General features: G+C 36.3%; 2 protein-coding genes across 4 annotated transcripts; both read right to left on the bottom strand.

The window, feature by feature from the left end:
- Positions 1-600: 600 nt before the first annotated feature.
- On the bottom strand, positions 601-14,445 carry LOC113075613 (coiled-coil domain-containing protein 150-like). The gene is given in 26 exon segments (XM_026248296.1): positions 601-1,359; positions 2,041-2,178; positions 2,470-2,556; positions 2,892-3,023; positions 4,026-4,094; positions 4,182-4,352; positions 4,515-4,632; positions 4,705-4,829; positions 4,917-4,989; positions 5,579-5,703; positions 5,788-5,853; positions 6,633-6,731; positions 6,912-6,995; positions 7,062-7,154; positions 7,347-7,415; positions 8,459-8,612; positions 8,932-9,056; positions 9,254-9,340; positions 9,342-9,362; positions 10,684-10,776; positions 10,846-10,889; positions 10,983-11,112; positions 11,264-11,368; positions 11,992-12,170; positions 12,916-13,278; positions 13,655-14,445. Coding segments are annotated over 25 exon segments (2,883 nt in total). The 5' UTR covers positions 13,277-13,278; positions 13,655-14,445; the 3' UTR covers positions 601-1,224.
- A 530-nt stretch (positions 14,446-14,975) lies between these two features.
- On the bottom strand, positions 14,976-21,098 carry LOC113075612 (ubiquitin carboxyl-terminal hydrolase 16-like). 3 transcript variants are annotated; one of them, XM_026248294.1, is made up of 17 exons: positions 21,071-21,098; positions 20,554-20,634; positions 20,280-20,464; positions 20,106-20,206; positions 19,904-20,019; positions 19,530-19,744; positions 19,353-19,448; positions 19,140-19,270; positions 18,690-18,777; positions 18,436-18,517; positions 18,165-18,310; positions 17,917-18,090; positions 17,025-17,673; positions 16,162-16,253; positions 15,995-16,081; positions 15,707-15,854; positions 14,976-15,540 (listed from the first exon to the last, which is right to left on the bottom strand). In XM_026248294.1, exons 2-17 carry the CDS (start codon positions 20,612-20,614, stop codon positions 15,416-15,418), a joined length of 2,496 nt encoding a protein of 831 aa, XP_026104079.1. In that variant the 5' UTR covers positions 20,615-20,634; positions 21,071-21,098; the 3' UTR covers positions 14,976-15,415. The 3 variants fall into 3 exon arrangements, with proteins under 3 accessions (XP_026104079.1, XP_026104078.1, XP_026104080.1); XM_026248293.1 differs by having other exon boundaries at positions 20,945-21,083; XM_026248295.1 differs by having other exon boundaries at positions 14,976-15,537; positions 20,945-21,083.
- Between the last annotated feature and the right edge of the window lie 42 nt (positions 21,099-21,140).

The following is a 21,140-nucleotide window of genomic DNA, read 5'->3' as shown; positions in this document are numbered from 1 at the left end:
CGTGAGCGCGCGTGCTCTCTCCCTGTCTGCGGGGGCACGAGACGAGGTAAAATATGAAAAAAAAACGAAACATTTGTAGTGGCAGTTACTCCATACCGCCGATAGAAGGAGACACAGAGACGACAGACCACAGTGTTTACAGCGCTCTGTTCTTTTGATTTTTTTTTTTACAGTTCTGTTACACATAGGCTTAAATAAGTGCTGCAATTTTATTTTTTATTTTTTTTACGTGACATATAGCAGATTTGTGCATTGAGAAATAACAGCTCTAACAGCACTAGCCTCTGTAAACCACAAATAACAAACAGAGGAGTTGTAAGCCAAAGTACAAGCGCTGGCTTTTTACGTGTTCTGGTTGGCTGACATATCACTGGTGGGCGGAGTTTAGGAGGAGACGGTAACTGTTCAGTTCCTGGACACAAAAACTAAAATTTTGAGTAATGAATTAATGAATTCCCTTCACAATATATTTTAAAACCCATAATGTAATTAATAATATTTATATGCTAATATTTAATAATAATTTATTAAAATTATTCATTATATACACACACACACAATAATTTGTATTTTTTTATTTTTATTTTTTATTTTTGGGGATATTGGATCAACTTTATTAAGCAAAATGTACATGTCACAGAATGGTGATAATAAATAAAAATAAAATGAAAAATAATTCTATTATATCGCAAAATAGCTTTATTGACATGACGAAAAAAGATATACCAATAAAAAAAAAAGATACACCGTAAAAACAATTAATATAAATACAATAACGTAATGTACAGACAAGTAGAGGTTGTCCCTTTCTTCCAGCAAGACCTCACCTCCCTTGCAGTCATATTTGTACTTTCTGGAGTTTCATTTTGTAGGTGTAAGAGTTTGACCTTATTTTATTGCAACTGAATAACTTTGTTGCGGGCTGCAGGGAACAAACATGTTTAACATGAGTAATTTGTGAGTAATTAGGGCACGTGGTCATAAAGTGCATCTCTGTTTCCACTTTATTTTATGAGGTCAGTCTTTCTACACACACACACACACACACACAGTGTTTTTGCTAGTGCACTTTTTAGTTTCAAGCAATGAAATACATGTTCTGAATATGCTTGATATGTACTTGCATACAAACACACCTACAGTAGTGTAGATAACTGAATCTTTTCAAGCCGATTACATGCATGATCTATGAGTTTGTGATGCGCTTCTCCATGGATGCTGTTATCAGGTGGTCAGCGCACGTACGTGTCTTGTGGGTTTGTAACTGCCGGCGACGCGTCCCAGCTCTTTCTTGATCTCCCAGCGCTGTAGTGATGAGGCCCAGGGCTCCAGTTTAGGGTCAAAAAAGCAAACATGAGTCTAAAAACAGAGAACAGCCTTCAGGTCAGAAATAAAAACACAAAGAAAGACCACAGATGTCATTGAGAACAAGCTGAATGAATCTGCTAAATGACTAAATGTAAAAATAGACACTTTCGTCAAACATATATCTATATCTATATTATAAACTAGAATTTTATGGGGAAAACATTTATATATATATATATATATATATATATATATATATATATATATATATATATATATATATATATATATAAAAAAATAAAAATTGAAAGATTTTATTGGATAAAAATACAGTAAAATTTCCAGCATCATTACTCCAGTCTTCATTGTCACATGATCCTTCAGAACTCATTCTAATATACTGATTTTCTCAACGTTAAAAACAGTTGTGTTGCTTAATATTTTTGTGGAAACCAAGACAAATCTTTAGTAACAAATTTTGATTAAATTAACGAATCCGTGCTGAATAAGAGTATAAAATCCCTTAAAATATATTTATTTAGAAAAATTGTCAAATGGATCAAATAAATAAGTCTTTTAAATTCCATTTTTTTTAAAAAGTATTTGAACATGTATTTTCTTAAGTTAAAATTCTTCTGTACAATTAATCATTGAATTTTTAGGAGCCTTTTTAATGGATTTCGAACGAGTACAGTATAAAGTATGTTCATGATTTGTATGCTCATGTGCTACCTGAGCTGGAGTGGACCGTGTGGTGTCTTTTCCCGTACTGCTCAAGCTCTCTGTACGTTTCTGTGCTTCTGTCTGGCCATTAAAGCTCTCAGATTTAGAGCAGAGCCCTCTGTGGTCCTCATCCATGCTCTCTGTGATCTGAGGAACAGAGAAGTGGGATGGAAACGAAGGAATCAAATCAAAGGCGAAAATGAGAGGCATCCTCTGGAGAGCTTGCATGATTTCAACACTGGCTGTGATCAGAGAAGGAGGAGGCAACCTAAAATCTGACACGGTTTCCAGCATCAATTTCACAATGTTGGAACAAGAGACACGATCATTGGAAACACAACAGCATTTAGACTCAGTTTAAAAGCGACGATTAAAATTCTGTCATCGTCTCTATTATAATTCCTCATGTATAAACGGACGCTGTTGGGGTTTGTTTACCTGCTGTGACTCCAGACAAACTTCCCTGAGTCTCACTTCTGCCTCATCCCTCTCGTCCTGGAGCCGTTTCAAACTCTCTTCCAGCTGCTGCACACACATAACACCAGCATTCAGCATAATCCCCCTGATTATTCATTTACATAATGCCAATTCTCCAGCACTTTCTACTGGTCTTGCAGTATTGATGCCCTGAAGGGCCTAACAGACAGGAAGATGAAGGGAACTCTAGCTTGCTGATACTGCAAGATACAGAGGAAGGGAAAAAAGAGATATGGAAAGAGAATCCCAAAGCACACAAGCTAAGAAAGAAATGGACATGGACAGAAAAGGAAGTTCCTGATGTAATTGCACATGAACTATCAGGGCTGAGGTCAACATTTAGGACAGCTCCACAGAGTAAAGGTGAACAAGAGAGCGCTGACCCGACATTTCTCCTGTAGCGTGTGATTGAGATCTCTTTCGGCCTGTAGCTCCCCCTGCTGACTGGAGGACAGACACTGCAGCTCAGACTGGAGAGAAAGCATCTCTGAACGCAGCTGCAGCAAAGACTGAGACTGAAACACACACAGAACACACTCGGAGATATCATCTTTAGATTTAGTCTTTGGTTTTAGTTCTAATATTTTTATCAGCAGTGCTTCTAAGGGTCAATTTAGAAAAAAATAATAATTAAGCTGCTCAAGCAGTGATTGTGTACTAATTGTTCTGCCTTCAACAATACTTTTCAAGACTATTATGGTTAAACTTCAAATCAAGTTGGATGAGAAATGTTCCTTTTAATATTTATTTATTAAATTTTGTAATGCCATGCCAGCATTAAGGCTATTTTCATGGGAATCTCTGAATAAATTATACAAAGTATACAATTAACTAAAGCTTTTAAAAGACATTTCAGATGTACACTAGACAAAAATTCTCAAATACAAAAATTCTAAAATACATTTTTTAATAAATCTGTTCCTTTTATTATGCATAAGACTTAAATGTATTTTATTTTGCAAGGAATATGTATATTTAATAATATGTAATTTGTAATAATAATTACATAATATAACATAAAGACTATAAAGATTGGAAAAGCACTCTAAACATAGCTAAGTAAATTTCAATATAAATTCACTGATGTGCTCAACATAATACACTATTAAATACATTATTAAAAAGTATTACCTCATATACAGCATATACAACACTTTTTTATAGAAATAATGAAATTATTTTTATTTTTCCATTGCTTTAACGAGCAAATAACGTATTGCAGCTCATTTACAAATGATATTGCAAACTTTTCTACTAGTTAATTTGCATGGATAATCCACAAGGGGGCAGAAGACATGCAGTAAAAAGTTTTTTTGGGAGAAGATGAGTTATGTAAATTATGTTGAGGCCTTAGAAAGTCATGTATGAAATAGCATACATAAATCTATATTGGGTTAAGAAAGAGTAGTCTGTTGGAGTAGTCTATCAGCTATTAGATCTTGAACATTTCTGATTTAGCATAACCTTTAAAGAGGCCACTTTCACTTTTTTGTATATAAACAGGTTTAAGCGTGTACCTGTTCATAACTCCTTCTCTTATATTCATCCTTCGCTTCTTCAAGACTTTTAATTTCTGCTTCCAAATCCTGTTAGGAAGGCAAAGACGATGTAAAAACTCATTCTGGGATGTTATTACCACAGTGAGAAAGCCTGTATCCAGTAAAATGACACACTTTGATTCGCAGAGAGTGATTCAGTGGTGTTCTGTTGCCCAGATACTGATTCAGTTGAGACTTCAGATGAGATATAAGCTTCTCCAGCTCAGACACCTTCTCTCCAAGCTCCTGATTGGCTCGTGAGAGGTCACCTGACTTTGACGATGCATCATTCAGCGCCTTCTTCAGCTATATAGAAAACGGGAATCAAAAGTAAAAACTGAATCAAATTCAAATGTATTTATAAAGCATTTAGATATACTTGTAAATGCTGTACATTAAAATCTATCTAGCAGGACATACCTAATTAATTTACAAAATGACCAAAATACATCATTTGTTTAACATTACCCTCTGTGCTGACATTCTCCCAGAGTCTTTTTCCCTTTTGAGCAAGCTCTTGTGTGAATTTACAAGTTCTGTCAATCGGCGAATCTCTGCCCTCGCCTCTTTAAGCTCCGCCTCCCTGCTGGTGCAGTCATGTATGATGTAAACTTGAGAAAACATGGAGGACATAAACCATCAAATCACATTCCCTCACCTCTCGCTGAGGGCGTTTAATTTGTCTTGTGCATTGTGGTTTTCCTGTAAGGCCTGCTCTAAACTCTGGGATAGTTTCCTGTTGTCCAGCTGAGCTTCATCAAGTGCTTTTTGCAAAGCTTCAACCTTCAAAAATGTGAGCATGTGAACAGTTAATCTCCTCGATCTCATCTTTTGTCTATTTGGTCATCAGAGTGTTTGTGTGCAATAAACCTTTTCGTTGTTCCTTGCGTCAAGATTCTCTACTTCAGCTTCAAGCCTCTGAATCTCTTTCATAGCCTGCAGTCTGAAAAACACACAACACACAGGAATGCAGATGACTGCAAACAATCACTGACTTATACAAAGACCAAGTTTACAGTTATGCACTTATCATGGAAGTCTATGGGGCAAGACGTTCTCCAGAAACTAGCAAATATTTAAGCACTCTCATAATTGTTATTTGAGTTGTGTAGTGTCTATTTATTTCCTATAAACAAATTTTAGCTTCACAGGATGTTAACTGCTGGACTGGAGTGGTGTGAAGCTCTTGTGGATTATTGTGATGTTTTTATCAGCTGTTTGGACTCTCATTCAGACGGCACCCATTCACTGCAGAGAGAGCATCCATTGGTGAACAAGTGATGTAATGCTAAATTTCTCCAGATCTGCTATGATGAAACTGTATCTTGGATGAACTCGAATTTTCAGCAAATGTACATTTTTGGGCTGACTGTGTATACAGCACTTCTGCAATGGGATTGGGAACTAATGCTACATCCATCCCACAAGTCAAAGAGATCTACCAGTGCAACCTAAAAAATGAGTACCCCTTTAAGTTGCAATGACCCTTTTCCTCTAATCAGAAGTGTGTCCTCTTAGTCTCGCACACACACCTCTCTCTCCTGAGTGTGTGTAGTTCCTGTGCTCTTTCTCTCAGCTCTGCATGCAGGGTTTGCGTGTTCTGCTGCAGACGAGCGTGGGACGACAGGACCTTCTCCAGAGTTTGAGCTACTTCATTCTGTTATGCACAAAAACATCAAAACCTTTGAACTTTTGTTAATTCAGCTCTTAGGTTTGAGTTGTCTTTCGTTGAACCCCTCACCGTGTCTCTGTGCTGTTGCTGTAGTGTGAAGAGTTGCTCTTTTAATGTCTGATTTTCCCTCTGCGCCTGAGAACGAGGCAGAAAGAGCGTGAAATATTCAGTAGTTGACTTGTTGAAGGGGGTCATTATTTATATTCATATTTATTCTTTAAGTCCTTAAAGTTTAACTGAAATGTGATGCACATATCCTCCGTTCTGCTTTTATTTCTTTGTTGTGACTCGGCAGGCTAAAATTCTAAACAGAATGGATGTTAAATATTGTCATATGTTTTGCTTTCTAATGCCTAGAATCGAAGGATGCAAGTTATAATGGTACCATGTCAGCTAATGCCAGATATTATCGATATTACAAATAATTTAATAACACAGTTAAATGTAACTTCTAAATAAATATTCATTTTCATGCTGTACATTATAATGCTGTGATGATTAACATGCACATGTAGCATTTAAAACGACTGATTTGAGTTTTTTGTGTTTTCTTAATTGAATCTAATTTAAAGTCATATCAAGAGAATAATTATGGGCTTGTCAGGTATCAGCCATAACTGTAATAAAGGCTTGGGCAATACAGAAAACTTGTGATTTCCAAATGAAGTCTTTTTGTTGCTTAGTATATTTATAATTTAGTTTATTTATAAAAGGCTGTACTTTTGGACTGGGGCAGAAATGCAGCAAACTATTTGATCTCAGAAGAAGTCTGTCTATCTGCTTCCTCAGGATATGAGCCTTTTAATCAATAAACAGTCTGAGGATTCTTAGCAGCTTTTATCAGTTGCTTTTCTGCATTCATGCAGTTCAGTTTGACACACCTGAGTGGCACAGAGCTTGTTGTGTGTGTTTACCTGTGTATAACTGTTCTGCAGTGAAGTGTTGCTCTGACAGTGTCCAGTACATTCTGCTTTCAATGACTTCAGGTCAGCGGCCATCTGCTGCACTCGCGCCTGTGTATACACACACACACACACGCACAGCCTGTTTATTTGAAGCCTGGTGTGTGTTTCAGACATACACTTTGTGTGTTTATCATATGACTGTTCAAGCATCGTTTTATGTCACACTGTGCAAAATGTGTGCAATAAAACCATACACACACAAAACGTATGCGTCTGTGTGAAACAGACCTGCAACTTGCCCTTCTCGTAGGCCAGTTGGTTCTTGCTGTCTGTCAAGTCCCAGAGCATCTGTTCCACCTGACGATGAGTTACCTGAGAGAGAGAGAGACTAACAAGCGCTCTTTCCTTTGACGTGCATCTGATCTTCTGATCTCAAACCTGCTGATGCTCCAAGGCTGCCAGGCTCTCCATCAGCTCCTTGTTCTCCTCCTTCTGTTTCTGCAGGGCTGAGTTCACCACGGTCAACTCCACCTGTCAATCACAGGGAAGAAGAGGATGTTTATGGTAACTGTTGTAGTGGATTCGATGTAGCCTGTGAAATGAGCTCCATTTTATATCCAGCAAATGCAGGAGAAGAAATTAAATTCATTGAAAAATTCTGACCTCCTGAAGGCACTAGAGAAAGACTGAAAGTGACCTCATATTTGGTCAGCAGTACAGTACCTTGATCTCCGATAGCTGTGTTTCCAGACTGTTCTTCTCCTTTTCCAGTGAAATGACTGCAGAGTTCATCTGAGATTTGGAAATAAAGAGTTCATTAAAGCAATAGGCCACAGATGGTTGAAGGGAGAGTTCACCTAAAAGTGTTTTTGTCACCATTTACTCACTCTCCTGTCATAATCAAACAGTTTATGCTCCTCATTGACTTCCATAGTATTGCTTTACCTACTTTGGAAGTCAATGGGGACCAGCAAATTTTCGGTTCTTTAAAAACATCTTCTTCTGTGTTCAACATAAGAAAGAAACGTATACAGCTTTGGTGAGTAAAAGATGACAACATTTTAGTGTGAACTATTTCTTTAAGAGCTGTTAAAGTGCACAACCATTTGATGCTGTATTGCTTTGCTAAAATGGCAGCTTTTGATAAAAAAAGAAATTATGAATAAAAATAATACATTAACATAATTAATTAGTAATATTAATTATTACAATACATTATGTAATGTGTGTGTGTGTGTGTGTGTGTGAATAATGTATAATAAATAGAATATTGTATTATCATTGTAATAACATTTTAATACTATAATTGTATTATCAAATTAATCACGCTAATAATTATAATACACTGTATAATATGCATATGTATATTAATTATAAATATGTTTATATTATATCTTATAAATACATATCATATTAATAAAACATTATATATAAATATGTATATTAAATATAAAATTCTGTATAATTTAATATAATTTTGTATTATTATTACATTTGTTATTGTCACTGTAATTATTTCAATTAATAATTATATTACTTTTTTAAAACAATATTTTATTATTATAAGCATGCTAGCAATTATAATACATTATATAATATATATATATATATATATATATATATATATATATATATATATATATATATATATATATATATATATATATAATTACATGTATAATATAATATAATATAATATTTTTACTTCTACTACTACTAATAATAATAATAATAAAAATTAAAAAAAAGTTTAAAATGCGATTCATCCGGTCAGAATTTCTGTTTATCTGTTTTTAGTCCTTTTCTTTGAACTCATAAAAGCACTTTGAGCTGACCTCAGTCTTTATCTGATCATGTTTCATGGCGCAGCTGAGCTCCCCCTGAAGCCTCTGAATGGTGCGTTCCAGCAGCTGCTGATGATTGACAGCTGTCTCCTGGGCAACGGTGGAACTCTGCTGCAGTTTGGCATGATCCGCTTTCAGAGCCTCCCTTTGAGAGAAATTAAGAGAGCTGACCATCACAAACATTACAATCCTGATCTCATTCACAGGACCTGATGACAGAACTGTGATTTACACTCATATTTTCTTTTATGTTGCCTACTTTTGGTTTTCAAGGATCATGCAACACGTTGCCATCAGCCTAAATCTAAAAAAGTGAATTTGAGTCAAAGATGAATTTGAGTCAAAATACGGTGCGTTTGGTGTCAGCAACAAAAGACACAGGAAGTGTTTGTCTTTTTCCTGCTGTGGGTCGTGATCCCCCGCTGTGAATGACTTCTAGAAGTGAACGTGTGTGTGTATCTCACAGCTCTTTCTGCAGGGAGAGTTTCTCTGATATGGTGCCCTGTAGTTCAGCCTGGATGTTCCTTCTGGCTGTGTCTAAAAGCAGATCCTGCTCCTGAAGGTGTTTAGACACACGATCTCGCTCCGCCTGAACAAACAACACATTCCCAGCAATACTGTCTCTATCATTATTTTCTGAATCACTTGTTTAATTAGTGCTAATTTGCTCTGCTTCTGTTTAACTTTTACTATTATTCTTATTTTCTTTCTTATGACACCTTGCCAATTCCAACAATTGTTTTCTCGCTATCAAATGATATTAAAACTGAAACCTAATAGAAATACCTTAATTTTGCAGTGCTGTTCTGTCTGTAATCGGGTGTTTTCCAGTGTTAATGAATGAAGTGCGCTGCTCAGCTCTGAACACTGAACCCTCTAACTCTTCATTCAACACCTGAGAGAAAGAAAGAGGTGAACTTCTTACAATAAACCTCATTCATAACAAGCACACACATTTTTACATCAGAAGAGCAAAGTTTATGATGCTTTTTGGCTAAACAAATCTGGATTGGATAGACGGATACATATGAGCCAGATGAATAACGGTCTGAATTTCACACATACGTATTACTTGAATGGTTATAGAACAAATGAATGATATAGATTACTATACAGTAGTACTTTTATATGCTTTTGGAACCTGACGGTTACAATTACCATCCTTTCATCCCTCCTTGAGTTTCACAGATGATAAAGTCATATGGGTTTGCATATGAAAGGAATTTATTTTCTTCTTTTTTTGGGGGCGATTTATTCTTTTATTAATATTGCAGTTTTTATTTATTCATTTATTTGAGAATATTGTAAAACCCAATTTTTTTAATAATTAAAAAGCATTTTTTACAAATTATAAAAATGTAAATATTTGCAACAGAAAATAAACAAAAAAATAATAATAAACAGAACAATCTAAGCCATTTCAGTTGATTCTGTTTTATTTAATAACTGATAATATTGCAAAACAACATTTTTATACAACAATATTGTATAATATACAATAAATAATTAAAATATGTTATGTAAATTTTTTGCAACACAGAAAGAAAGCAAAAACTAAAAACAGTGCTGAAAAGTTTCTCTTCCAGTGAAGTATCTTCCCATGTTTTATTATTCAAAACACTACAAACTGAAAGAACATATGCTGTTTTAATTGTCTTTCTTTGAATTTGTCAACAAAACATTTTTTCATAATTTGTCAGAAAAAACTAAAATCTTAGAGAAACTGCAGGATATTAATGTTTTTTTTTCCTTTCACATACATTTTTCAAACCTACAATTTAATTCCTTTTATTGCATTCATTTAATTCCTCTCTCTTGTCCCCTCTTGTATTAGAATATATATTATAATATTTTCAAGACAATTAGATTATAGTGGGGTAAGCACCACTTTCAAACAGAGATGTGACCAAACAAAATTAGGATCCATTGCTCTAATACAAATTTGTACAATGGCAGTATTTTGGGTTTGTTGAGCTAATATAATTATATAATGCTAAATAGATGATGATGGAGTGTGTGTATGTGTGTGTGTTTGGTCCTAGTAAACCCTACAATACGGGAACAAAATGTCCCCACAAAGATGGCAAATATCTGAAAATCCTTGTCCTTCTGTAAGGGGTAGGTTAGGTTTAGGGTTGGTGTATGATGATAGAAAATGCAGTTTGGACATTATATAAACCATTTCGTCGATGCAATGTGAGTGTGTGTATGTGTACCTGGACTTGATCTGCAGCTGCTCTGAGGTCTCGTCCGTCTCTGATGAGTCTGCTGTTCTCCTGCTGCTGTTTCTGCAGAGCCGTCTTTACACTCTAAACACACACAAACATCATGAGACGTCTCATTCCCGCTGTCAGTGTCCCCCTCACATGTTCTCGTACCTTCATCTCTTTGTTCAGCTGTGAAATCAGAGTCTCTTTCACTCCTGAGAGGAAACAAAACACTTTCATTTCACTACCAACAGACGTGCTGTATCATAGACATAGTTTAAAATGTCCCATAATTCAGTGTTTCTGACCGGATTGTTCTCGAAGCTCACGACACTCTCTTTCCAGGCCCAGAATTTGCTCCTCCCTCTTCTTTAGCTCTGCTCTGTTTGCCTGTCCATCAGTACGTAAGGAGTGACAGTCTGCTTGAAGAACCTCCACCTGACAAGACACCAGCAAACAGTGGGCAGAAAGCCTAAATTAGCCTCTTTTTTTTAAATGTCTTGATTTGTTTTTGGCCCGGATTATCATCCATCAGGTGAAGGTCTGATCATTTAGAAGCAGCCTCTTCTGAACAAGACATATGATTTACCTCTCGTCTCTCCCTCTCCACCACTCTCTCCATCTCCTCCACTCTCCGCAGCAGTGCATTGTGGGATTGCTCAGCCTCCAAGAGTGCTGTGGTCTCCTGCGCCTTCTGCGAACAGTTTCAGAGGTCAAGAACTATCAATTGATATAGAAATAGCTGTTTTACTTATGACATTATAAAGATTCATTGTTTTAACTGGGAAAAACATTAAAATACACTCGATTTGAAAATTGTTTTTATCATAAAACATTTCTGTTAATTAAATAAAAAAAAAAATCTGAAAGTGAAATTAGGCTGATTAAGTGAAAATAAAAAAAAAACTTTTTTAATATTACCTTGTAGTTCTAAAATTACTAACTGAAATAAAATAAAAATAAAAACTAATATTAAAATATTTAGGGAAAGAAATGGCAAATGCACATAACAGAATAACAAAAAGTGTAAAAATGTAAATGTAAATGTAAATGTAAAAATAAAATATAAATGAATTTAAAAATAATTAATTAATAATTAATTAATTAATTAATTAAGAATTAATTAGTAAAACTATAATAGCATATACATGACACTAAAAACACTGCTTAAAATGTGATGTTTACATATTAATTTAAAAATATAAATAAATACTAGTTACCATTTCACCTGAAAACTGAATGGGTTCATTTATAAATTTTTACACACAAACATTTCATGCAGTCTCTTAATTAACATGAGCCCATAAGCTGTTTTACTTGAGCAGAGGTGGTGTTCTCCAGCGCCTCCCTGAGTCTGAGCACCTCCCGCTCCGCCTCCTGTCTCTGCTCACAGGCCTGCTGCAGCTCATCCTGTAACTGCAGCACCTCCCGCCGTGAAGAGCGCTGCTCCTCCTCGTGCTGCTCCTGCAGTGTGGTTAACCTCTCCTGCAGATGCACTACACACAGAGAGAAACTGCTCCCACAGATGCTCGCTGACAAAATGAGTCTAAAACACACAAGTTGGCTTAGTCATCCTAATGGGGACATTGCATAGACTTTTCATTGTTTTTATATACAGCTAGTTGTTAACTATACTATAACTATTCTAATATATATATATATATATATATATATATATATATATATATATATATATATATATATATATATATATATACATATAAAAAATACTAAAAAAAGGGATTATACTCTTTTTACATTATAAAAGTAGGTTTTGGAAAGTTTTGAAACAATTTGTTAGCTTTTGCTCACATCTCGAACAGTAAAATTGTTACTAAAGGTATTTATTGTGATATAAAATCCATTTCTGAAATGTTTAATAAACCTTTATAATAAAGTTTAATAAACCTTCAAAGCTAACTAAGTAACAGCAAAACGTTTTTAAAGAGATAAAAAATAACAGGGATGTTATATTTGTACCACAATACTTATCAGCATATATATATATATATATATATATATATATATATATATATATATATATATATATATATAAAACATTTTTTTTTTTTTATTGGACATTGTATTGTGCATCCTCTATTGTCATCTAATGCTCTTCTAAAGTCATTTAATTTAATAACACTGTTAAATGTAATGTATTGCACATCTCAAATATCCTTTTATCATACTGCTGTGATGCATAATTCACATTTAGATTCACATGCACCACTGAAAACGGACCCATGTTGGATGGATTGAGCTGTCTGTCCGTCTCCAGACGGAAGGTGGTGAGTTTCAGAGCGTGCAAAACACTTTCTAATCTGCACACACGAGCGACCAGCGTTTCACACTGTCTCCACAGCAAACCCTCTCCTGCGGCACTCAGGGCCCGGTGGATGTTCACAGGACTGATGGGACGCTTAGAGGAGCTCCCGTCTGAAGAGGTGACGAGCAGCTGATCTGCAGACGCTCCCACAGAGCCCAGACTCCTCACTAACTCCTCCGTCTGCTGCTCCGCTGTCTGAAGACGCTGCTGTAAGACGGAGAGAGACTCCGGAGCCGTGGCCCCTGCACTCAAGGGACAGATCACTGACCTGGACATTACTGAGAAGGAGAAAGACAAGAGAGAGAGACAAGAGAGAGAGAGAGAGAGAGAGAGAAGGGGGAGGGAGGGAGGGTGCGAAAGAGAGAGACGGACAGACAGGGAATAGACAGACAGACGGACAGATAGGAAACATATAGATAGATAGATAGATAGATAGATAGATAGATAGATAGATAGACAGACAGACAGACAGACAGACAGACAGATAGATAGATAGATAGATAGATAGAAAACAAAGTATTCTTAAACCTTTATTTTGGCTAAATCGTAATTGAATAACATTTACATGTTTTTGGCCAGGTAAAAGACCTGCAATATATTTATATATATTTATTTACATGGAAATTTAAATCAGTGCATAAGACAGAAACTCACCGGTAACGTTACTTGACGTCGGTGAATCTCATTGACAACACCTTTGCATTTTCGTCACACGCTGAGGCTGAGGCTTGATGCTTGTTTATATTAACTGAATAGAGAGTCGATTTCATTTGTTTTTATCTGTTGTTGTTGCTTACGAGTGAGCCCAGCACTTCCGGCTTAGATGGTTACCGTGGAGACCGTTCCCTCTCGTGCGCTGTTCTAAACTCCCGCCACAGCGAAAGAAAACGAAACTAGAGCGGAAAAATGAAGCGGGGCGTAGTGGCCCGGATGTTCTATCTGATTGGTCAGGTATGAGACGATACAAATTAACAGTTTAATTTAAATTATTCACTGTGTGTTTTAGTAGCTTTTCAACGTCTCAAAATCATTATTCTGGTGTAAATATTTATTCATACTACTGCTGAGAGAATAGCTATGCCACGTGGGTTTTGCTACTTTTCACAGTCGTTTTATTAATGACCTTACAATGCAAAGCTCAATTTATATCCAGGGTCAGACAGTTCTCGGATCCCATCAGAAATATCTTAATTTGTGTTCCGAAGAGGATCCAAGGTCTTACGGGTTTGAAACGAGTAATTTAAGTAATTAATGACAAAATTAGAGTGTATGGGTGAACTATCCCTTTAATAAAAATCAGTCGTTTTTGATGAAAGGATACGTTTTTTAGTATATAATTTTACATAGATTGATGCTCCAGATATCGGTGTACATTATAAATTATTTATCAGATAAAACAAAAGTTTTAGCACACAAGTTTGTTCTAAGTAACGTAAAACGTCTTAATATTTGAGCACAGCTACGATTGTTGAGCCATCAAGCGCCCCCTTGAGGAAGCAAAATTTTAATATGTTATTAATGCGCAGTAAATGGTGCCTTCCGATAATATTCTGTTTCCTTTTACAAGACATAGTATTGTTTTGACAAAAGACGCCCAAACGCTTTTGAGAACTGAAATTGTTATTTTTATTTGAAGCCTTCTTAGAATGTTATGAAACGAAACATTTGCCATTATATTTGTCATTTAGGACATTAAGGTATTTATTGCAATATAAAATTGTACCAATATATATTTCAATTAAGTTTTACATTTAAGAAATAAAAAAGATTAATCTCTGTAATAATGTCATATTTCACCCCAAATTAAAACGAATATATAGTAAGAATATTTTGCATATAAAAATGCCTATTCTTAAAAACATTATTTTGATCGTGTCATTTTTAAATACACAGATTTAACACTTAATGTATCCATGATCATTTACTAAACCTAAAAAAAAAAAAAAAAAAAAAAAAATTCTTTATTATAATGAACATTAATTATATATACCTTTAATGTTGGGGTGGAATATGACTTTTCTTCGTGAGATTCATGCAAAATGACTATCAGTATTGGCATTTGAGAAACGCTGTATGAGGCAAAGAACCACACCAAAGCCTCATCAAACCGTTCCATCATGATCTAGAGGGAAGAAAAATATCTCATCGCTTTTGAATCACCACTGCAAATTATTAACTCTATTAAAAAACAGATCCCAAGTAAGTTCTGTATCTTATGGATGAATTAAAATTTACCTTGAACAACAGCAGATAACAGAGAAAAAAATAAAAGATGATGCTCATAGAAACGACTTTGATTCAAGTTTTAAATTCATTTGCAGTGTGTTGAAACAGGATTTCCCAGTGCAGCAGCAACCGAGTCGGAATGAAGCAGCAGCAGCAGCCCTTTGTTTTGAAGATTATTCCTTATTTGAGTTATGAGATCTTCTCGTAGAACAGGAGGTAGGCTTGGGAACTCTGCACTTTGGCCTCTGGAACCGGATGAACACTGCTGTCGCTGATGTGAAACCATGATCCTTTACTGGCCTCGGCGTGACCTGCTACGAGATGACGGTTAGAAATAGATAATAATCAAAATGTCATTTTATAATGCAATTTGGATTACGCACAGACAAACAGATTTTTTGGGCCTCTGATATTAATGCATGTTCACATGAATCCATAAAGTCATCGAAAAAACTCCAGCTCAGCAGCACAGATACTCACAGACAGCATCGAGTCCATTTTCTATATAACTGCGTGTATAGGGTCGTGATTTGACATAGGCTGTATAATGTCCAGACCGCATGGTGCCGCTGTGTTCCACTATACCATAAAGACCATACAGCACTCGCATCTCGCCCTCCTTCACTCCCTAAAAACACAAACACACATCTGGGTAACTGCTGATCTGCGAGTTTGAACCAGTTTTGAGTAAGTTTACTAAACTCTGAACACAAGGAGTGATGTAAAGATGGAGAGAAGTGTTGTGAAAACCAACAATCATTTGCTCACCTTGCAGTTTACTGAGCAGAATGGAGCCAGATCCAGGATCTGAGGGAACTGCACATGTCTGTTCACCTTACAAACACTGTATCCAACCTACAGGCAAAGAAATGACTAAATAAAGGCTCTTGTTCGAGTTTATGGTGTTAGATGAGTTTCTGAACAAGGTGTTTTACCTGCTGGAATCTCTTCAGGTGGAGCGTGAGCACTGCTGGAGGATCAGAGATCAGCATCTGCTTCAGAGCATCTCTGTAAACAGCTTTCTTACCTGACAACAACAACAAAATCTGTCTAGACCATCTGCTTTCACAGATGAGGTTTCTGAAGTGTTGTGTTAAATCACTAAAAACAGCTCATTTCAGGAGATCAAAAAAAAAAAAAAAAAAAAAAAAAAAAAAAATGCACAGCAGCAAATACGGAGAAAAAGATGCACAATGATTTTTTTTGTCAATTTCAAATATGAAATTGGTCAGGCATGAATTAATCCCTATGCAATAAATGCTAATGTGCTCCAGAGAATACTGTGCGATATTTTAATAAATTATACATTATATATAATAAATATAAATAAACATATTAACATTTATACCACAAAATATTAAAATTTGCATTATAATTTAAACTAAAATCTCAAGGGTTTGAGCATTTGAAGTGGAAGAATAAATATTTGTATTGTAACTTTTTTTGTCATAATATTTTTTTTTCTTATTCAAGAGATTAAACCAAAAACCCATTAAAAGTTCATATTTCCATTAATAACCAAATCTTTGTTGTTTTTGTCTGGATGTCGCAGCAGTGAATATATGTAGAAATCATAATATGACAAAATCACAATATATAAGGCATGCAGAAACAAAAAAGTAATATCTTATTTTCACTCGCATGTCATGCAACTATTATCCAATATCATTAACAATACCAATATTATTAAATTGGAGAAATTCTAAGTAACTCAATATTTTTCAAGTAAATATTTTATGTCTAGTTTATTAATCTGAGTCTAGTTTATGGTTGATATGATAAAAGTTGAGCAGAGTACCGTCTGTGGCTTTATGTCCAGCCTGGTGTTTAGTGCAGGTGACACACATCAGTCTGTTGTTCTCTGTGAGATGTTCCACCTCAGTGAACTGATACAGACAGGACTCCAGCGAACACTCCTGCTTCTCTGGCGCCGTCCTGCTGGCCAGGGACTGAAAGGCCAGTTCAGGGTCTTGATTTACTACTGTGTATTCCTTCACATCGTCTGAGCCCTCATCTCCATTCTCCATCTCACTTTCTGTTTTTAGTGACAGAGTATTCATTTCTTCTGTTAACTGATCCTCTTCTGCACAAAGCCGGTCAGCAGCATCATCTTCCTCAATTGCATTCACATCCTGTGCTTTTTCTCCCTCTACAGACACATCTTCAGAGGCCTGGTCTTCAGATAAGGCGTTAAAGCGGTTGTTGACAGAGGTAGCATGTTCTTGCTCGGATTCCTGGTCATCTTCATCCTCGTTTTGTGAGAGAGAAGGAGGTTTCTCAGGGCTCAAATTCTCCTGGTTGTTTTCGCCTGGTTCTTCATCAGCGCTGCCATTTACTGATAGACTTTGATTGGAGGCATCTGGTAGATTAGTGCTGCTAGCCGTACTCTGATTGGTCAGAGCGTCCAAAATGACTTTACTGCCCAGTTTCTGCTGACGTCTCTGAGTCTATGCACATAAAAGAAAAAAAAAATACATCGGTTTCGCAAATGGTCTGGATTCTACTTTATAGCATATAATTTACCAATGTACTCAAAATTCTCAAAAAAAAAAAAAAAAAACGCTAAAATGTGAAATTGTGCATTAACCGGTCAAATAAATTACTAATAAATGGTTAAATTAAACTTTTATTTACATTTTATTTAAAATGTATGTTGTATATTGTGTTTGTGTGTGTGTGTGTGTCTTCACCTTGGCTTGTTTCTTGGCCTGTTTCTTTGCTTTCTTCTGCTGGTACTTGCTTCCTGTTCCTGTAGGCATGTCTTCATTCCCATTGGCCAGAGATGCTGTGTTTTCTCGGTCTCCATCATCACTGACGCTGCTGCGATACTGCGTGACTTTCTTCTGGTTCTTCTTCCTGTGGGCCTGGAGGAAACACTCAAATCAGATCACTTCCCCAGAATATTCACATCAGGGGTAAAGCGGCTATTGAAGCTCACCTCATCAGCTACAGGAAGAGAAAGATCCAGAAACATCTCTGTCACCAGAGACACAGTTCTGCACTCTTTACACATCACTGTGCTGCTCATCTGTCCACCAAACACTCGGTCCACAAAGTTCTTGGGCGTACCGTTTTTCTCGTACTCTGGTGAAAATGATGCAAGAGAAAGTTACAGATATCATTTTACTTATAGTTTGTGTTTAATCATGCTTTAAGCATTACATTAAAACATATAAATTTAAATTTGGTAATCTGACAATGACTTGTACCTTTAAGAACCTTCTTCATCTGCTCAGCCTCTAAGCTTTTGCCAGAGTTTTTCAAAGCCTCCAGAATTCCAGAATTAACTCTCTGGAAAATACAGGGAATAAACAAACAGCAGAAGGACTCGGTTACACTAACATTTCTCCAACATTCTTTACTACCACAGGAATGGACAGAAAACAAGCAGACATGAGTCCACTGCTAAGATGATGAACATTTCGTCTGGTGGTCTATGTTCATGTCCTGTAGAGGTTCGTACCTTCACTTCTTCTCCCCTCATGCCATCCAGAAGGTAACGCAGAAGCTCCTGACTGTCCTGCTGCTGAAAGCCTTTAAAGCGTGGAGCTCTGTCAACAGATAACATTTAATGAATATTGTAAAATATTATTGCAATTGCAAATGTTTCCATTTTAATGTATTCTAAAATGTAATTTTGTCTTCTGATGGAAATCTGAATTTTCAGCATCATTAAACATAATTTTAATATGCTGATTTGAGATCATTTTCAGAATTATTTGGTGAATGGAAAACTCAAAACAGTAGAATTCGTTTTAATTATTTCTGGAGGCTTTCTGTCATTTTATCTATTGTAAAAGTGAATCAAACTAGCAACCAAAAGACTAAACATATGCAATAAAATCTTTTAAGGACAGAACTTTTCTTCTTATATGAGGCTTCTGTGCTGGGAACACTTTTTTTGGATACCTACTTTTTACATACTTGTGTGAAGAGATCATTAGGGGTCACAACATTTTTTTTGGACCCCTGAACTTCTTTCATAAAATGACACATAGCCAGCGTGAGCGACCCGGGTCTTTCCAGCTGGATCTGAAGAGGTTCCTGAAATTATAATGATAATGTGAAAACATCGTTACATGAAGCTTTTATGCCAGAAGAAAATCATGTGTCTCAGCATCAGTACCAGCTCAGAAGACAGTGCAGGTGTGATGGTGAAGCAGCTCTTCTCATCCCTGATCTGGTTCAGCAGTTCTCGCAAAAACTGCGTCTGTAATAAATTCTGAGAGGAAGACGAGAACATCAGGGTTTGCAGAACTTACATGTTTTCTCACGTGAAGCACCTCAAACTCTGACTCTGTACCTGAATGACTGAATTGAAGAAGCATGTGTTGCCCAGATTACTGAGACCCCTGACGCTCACGACACCAGAGCTTCCTGCGGCTGCTGCTTTCTGTCTTTTGGGACTGTCATCATGTTTTGAGCTGCTCTTCTGCTTCTGCTTCTCCTCGCCCTCTTTCTCTTCATCCAGCGTTTGCTCTGCAGGATTTATCTCCAAGATCTCTTCCTTCTTACTTTCTGTGGAGTATGAATGCAAACGTATGCTTTTGTTAAAGGAAAGACACTCCAGGCAAAAACATGCTACTATTTCATGCACTGGTCAATTTTGAGAGTGGATATTTTGCTTCTACAACATTATATAAGTGTGAATGGCCCTAAAAGCTCTAAAACACCTACTTCTGTTGAAGTTCCTCTTGCCAGGATCTGTGAGCACTTGTTTTCTTATGTGTGTTATCAGCTGCGCCAGCTGCCCCGTGCTGGAATACTGAACTTCATCATCACAGATGTAACACCTGCAGCACATTGGAGCAGAAGGTAAGAGGTCTGAACACACAGACCTGGTCACATTTCAGTGTAGAGGTGGATGTGTGTCACTCACCAGACGCTCCAGACGTCCAGACTGAGCACTAAACAGTGTGGCTCAGAGCGAGGCGTCTCGTAGTGCTTGATTGCATGCTGATTTCCTGATCTTCCGCAGCCCTGATGAGGATCATAACATTGTTTATATGCAGTTGGCCTAAAGCAATGTGTCATAAGTCAGCTGAGCACTTACTCTGTGGCCGCATTTCAGGCACATCCACACAGCTGGGCTTTCTCTGTCAGTATCATCCTCTGAGATCTGCTGCTCAACAGGTTTGTTCGGCTCACAGTCTTGACACGAGCTCCACTGCTCATCCAGACCGGCTTTCTTCAGCAAGTTGTGCTCTGTTCCTTTACGGATGTGAGTGCAGGACACCCCTAACAAAGCATTAGGAGAAGCATTTGATTAAAATCACTGTCAGGATCTCATTGTTCAGGGCAGCTGTCAAACATGTACAGTAAGTTACCTGCTGAATCAGTGCTGCTGTCTGCTCGAGGACTTCTGTCTTTCCCCTTCTTTTTACCCATTTTGGTCTATAGAAGAGCACCTGAATGGGGTTAAAACATGACATGTATATAAACATCACATACAGAAATAATAATACGATATAATAGATTTATCATATCAAATAAAGGCCAATGATTGACTTTTGTGATGAGGTTGTTTATGACTATCAGATATTAACGTTCTCCGATACAAAATACTTTGAGAAATGTAATAAAATGTCATCAATTAAAAGATTAAGTGATAAATATATAATTAATACTGGACTTTTAATCCACTGAAAATACAAATTAACTGCAGCAGCTGTTATTTTCAGAAGACAAACATGGCGAAGACATTTTAAGTCTACTTACAAAGTTACCAAATGCATTTAAAACTATGTAAACGGAATTTCATCCATTCAAGTTCCCTAAATTAAATAATTTGTAGCGAAACGAACTCCAACTGCATTAAAAATCTGTGTCGTAAAGCATGTTTACCGGCTGCTCTGAGTATTTCCGGTTGACGCTCAATACAATGTAATTTCAAAATAAGAGTCCGACTAAAACG

This window comes from Carassius auratus, unplaced genomic scaffold, assembly GCF_003368295.1.
Source record: "Carassius auratus strain Wakin unplaced genomic scaffold, ASM336829v1 scaf_tig00017285, whole genome shotgun sequence".
Lineage (NCBI taxonomy): Eukaryota > Metazoa > Chordata > Actinopteri > Cypriniformes > Cyprinidae > Carassius > Carassius auratus.
This window is presented reverse-complemented; position numbering and strand designations above follow the sequence as displayed.